This window comes from Leishmania major, chromosome 35 (assembly GCF_000002725.2).
Source record: "Leishmania major strain Friedlin complete genome, chromosome 35".
Lineage (NCBI taxonomy): Eukaryota > Euglenozoa > Kinetoplastea > Trypanosomatida > Trypanosomatidae > Leishmania > Leishmania major.
The window spans coordinates 1,578,386-1,581,527 of record NC_007284.2 but is presented as its reverse complement, the minus strand read 5'-3'; the positions used below and the strand labels follow the sequence as shown (position 1 = coordinate 1,581,527).

Below are 3,142 nucleotides of genomic sequence, written 5' to 3'. Positions count from 1 at the left end.
AGTGCGAGACAGAGAAAAAGTCCAGAGCAGCTCCGGCAAGCCATCAAGAGGAAGTGGCGCAGATAAAGGCGTGACGAAACTGGTTCGAGAGAAGAAACGCCGAGAAAAAAATGAGAGAAGGCCGCAGTGTACACATCGTTGTATTTGGAAGAGATGTGCGGCAGCGGCGAAGGAGTACTTCGAGGAGTACCTTCATAAGACCTTTTTCTTTGTAAGTATGTATCTGTCTGTTACTAGGAAAGTGCAGCCGCTCAGATACGCAGCTGTCCCTGGAAAAGAGTTTACACGCCGACACGCTAGGCTGTCGTCGTTTCGCCATTGCCACCGCTTCACGTGCAACCATCAACTCCTCACAGTACTGATGGCACGATGCAACAGTGATCTCTCCATTGTGACCAACGACGCGACTGATGGGGTAGGGAGGAGGATATAGAGGCTCGAAGGTTGTGATGCTTTGGCTTCGCTCTTCGTCTAGCGGCGCTGCTGCTGCTGCTGCTGCTGGAAGAGAAACTGCGCATTTGTACCGAACGGGTTGAACGGTGGCTGCTGCTGAGGCGGTGCTTGCTGAGGCTGTGGTTGAGGCATGGGATGTGCCTGCATAAACACAGTTCCGTCCGGGCGGCGGAACATCATCGGCTGACCAGTCATGTACACTCGCTGCAGCTGCGCCGGGTCTACAAAGTACTGCCCTTGAGCGTTCATCTGCATGGGCATCTGGAGCCCATTCTGCATCATGGGAGCAGGTTGCGGCATCTTCGCAGCCAGCGGCTGCAGCGGCGGGGTGTTGTGCATAGGACTTCCATTACTGTTAGGCTGTGGTGCCGGCGGAGCCTGCGGCGGCCGCGGCATCGCCATCCACGGTGTTTGGTGCTGCTGCGGTTGAATCTGAGGCTGTATCTGCGGCTGTGGCTGTGGCTGCGATTGCGGCTGAGAATGCGCGGGCATCTGTGACGGCATCGGCGGCGGCGGCGGAGGCAGCGGTTGCTGCTGCTGATGCGGCTGCTTAGGCTGCAGCATCGCTCCGTTTGGCGCCATCTTCATGCTGGCCGGGAGCTGCTGTGGCGAGGAGAGTGGCGCGCTGGTAGGGTTGCTGTTCGCCGGCATCGGCGGCGTCTTCGACGGGTTCGCAAAAAGAAGCGGCGCCTGCCGCGGCGGAGGTGGTTGCTGAAACTGAGGAGGCGAGGGAGGTACGGTGCTCATCCCATTGCCGGTCACTCCTCTGCCCTGGCGCGCACGCTGCATGAGCATGCTCTCAAGCTCCGCAGCCGTGATCGGCTGCGTCTTTGGCGCCGCCGTGGCAGACGCGGCAGTGCTTGGTGGGGGTGCCGGGGCGCTCGAGATCATGGTGGCGCCTTTCTTCAGGAGAAGCTCCAGGTCCGCCGCCGACCAGGCGCCGGTGGGAACGCCGGTAGAACCGCTACTGCGCGGCGCTGCCTTGATGGCGGTCGCTGGGGCCGGGCGAGATGGCTGCGACTGACTATGATGCGGAGTCTGGGGCGGCGTGTGAGGAGGCGCCTGCGGCTGTGCAGCACTGCTCGACACGCCAGTCTTGGCGCCCATTGCAGTGGCGATATTGGTGCTGCTATGTCCGTTGGCAGGGCCGAGTACGGAGCTCTGCGGGGGAGCAGGTGGACTCGCTGGTGCAGGCGCGGGAACGCCAAAGCTGGCTGGCCCGCTGGCGGACGGCGCGCCGGTCGAGTTGGCCGAGGCGTTCGCGGCCGCGGCGCCCATGCTCGTTGCCTGGTGAGAAGTGCTCGCAGGGCAACTGGATGGCTGCGACTGCTGTGACGCGGGCTGCGGAGGCTTGATTGGAACTGACGGTGACGCGTCCGCCGGAGGCAAGGAGTGCTGAAGAGACTGCTTGAGCGCGCTTGCCATGGACGGCGCGGTGCTCCAGAGGTTCGAGTCGCTCTTCATGGATGACCACGGCCCTCTCGCGTAGCCCTGCGTTCCACTGTTGGCGGGCGTCGGGAGCACGCTCGCCTGTGGCGTGCCCGTCGTTGCAGGCGCAATGCTGCTCGCGGGGGCTCCAAAAGACAGCGTCGTCGATGCTTGTGGCGGCGGCGGCGATGGCTGCGTGGTCGCCGGATGCTCGGCGCTGGTAGCCGTTGGGCCCTGGGCCGAGAAAAAGCGAGAGCGAACCACGGCCTTTGGCGCGTCATCGACGATTGTGATGCCCGCCAGCAATCGCTCAATCTCGTCCGTCTCCTTCTCCGCTTCTGCGGCCTCGGCGTCGTTGCCCTCCTGCTTGAACTTCTCCAGGGCCTGCCTCAGGTTCTCCCCCTTGCGATCCTCACGCTCCATCGTCTCGGCAACGCGCTTCTTCTGCAGTGCACTCTGCCGCAACTCATACTCGATGCCCTCTTCAAAGGTCTCCTGATTGCGATTTCCGCGGTTAAATCGTCCCTCGGGTGGCGCAAAGCGGTCGTACCCGGACTGCCTCACACTGTTACTGTTGCTGCTGTCATCGCGTCCACCATTGCCACCACCACCACCACCGCCGCGGCGGTTGTCACCGCCACGGCCGCCGCCGGAACCGTAGACCGGAGTGCTAGAGCTGCCAGGGTGGTTGCTGCTGCTGCCGCCGCCGTTCATGCCGCTGTTATGGCCGCCCTTTCCGCCGCTGTTGCCACCACCGTTGGGACCCAAGTTAGTGATCGTGGTGCTAGTGCTGAAGTTGTCCGTGAACACGCTGCCCTTAAAATTCGACTCTGCATCGCGGCGCTTCGGGGTGGGGACTGGTTCGGCGACTTCGATGACGTCGAACTTGCGCAGCACCTCTGGACCCAGGTCCATCGCGCTGGCGAGCGTTGCAATCCGCAGTAGCTCCTCACGGGTGTACATGGTGCGCACAGAAGGCATGGATGACAGATGTGCAAAGGCGAAAAAGTATGCAGATGCGAATTGCTGCGTTCGCAAATGAAAATAATAGTACTGAAAAGAATTGCTGCGTCTCGCCCACCGGCACGGAGAGACGGGCGAAGACACGCACGTACGAGAAAAAAAAGGAAAAGAGGGAAACAGCAAAGGAAAACAGCACACACAAACACGGAAAACAACTATAGACAACAACGACGAGGGAGGGATGGGGGCCTGAAAAAAGGGGGAAAATCGATACTAGCACAAAAAAAAAAACGACAGG

The 3,142-nt window shown here is 61.2% G+C and overlaps 1 protein-coding gene across 1 annotated transcript; it reads right to left on the bottom strand.

The window, feature by feature from the left end:
- Nucleotides 1-471: 471 nt before the first annotated feature.
- On the bottom strand, nt 472-2,862 carry LMJF_35_3980 (conserved hypothetical protein; the record flags this gene model as incomplete). Its single annotated transcript, XM_003722745.1, has 1 exon — nt 472-2,862. One exon carries the CDS (start codon nt 2,860-2,862, stop codon nt 472-474), a length of 2,391 nt encoding a protein of 796 aa, XP_003722793.1.
- Between the last annotated feature and the right edge of the window lie 280 nt (nt 2,863-3,142).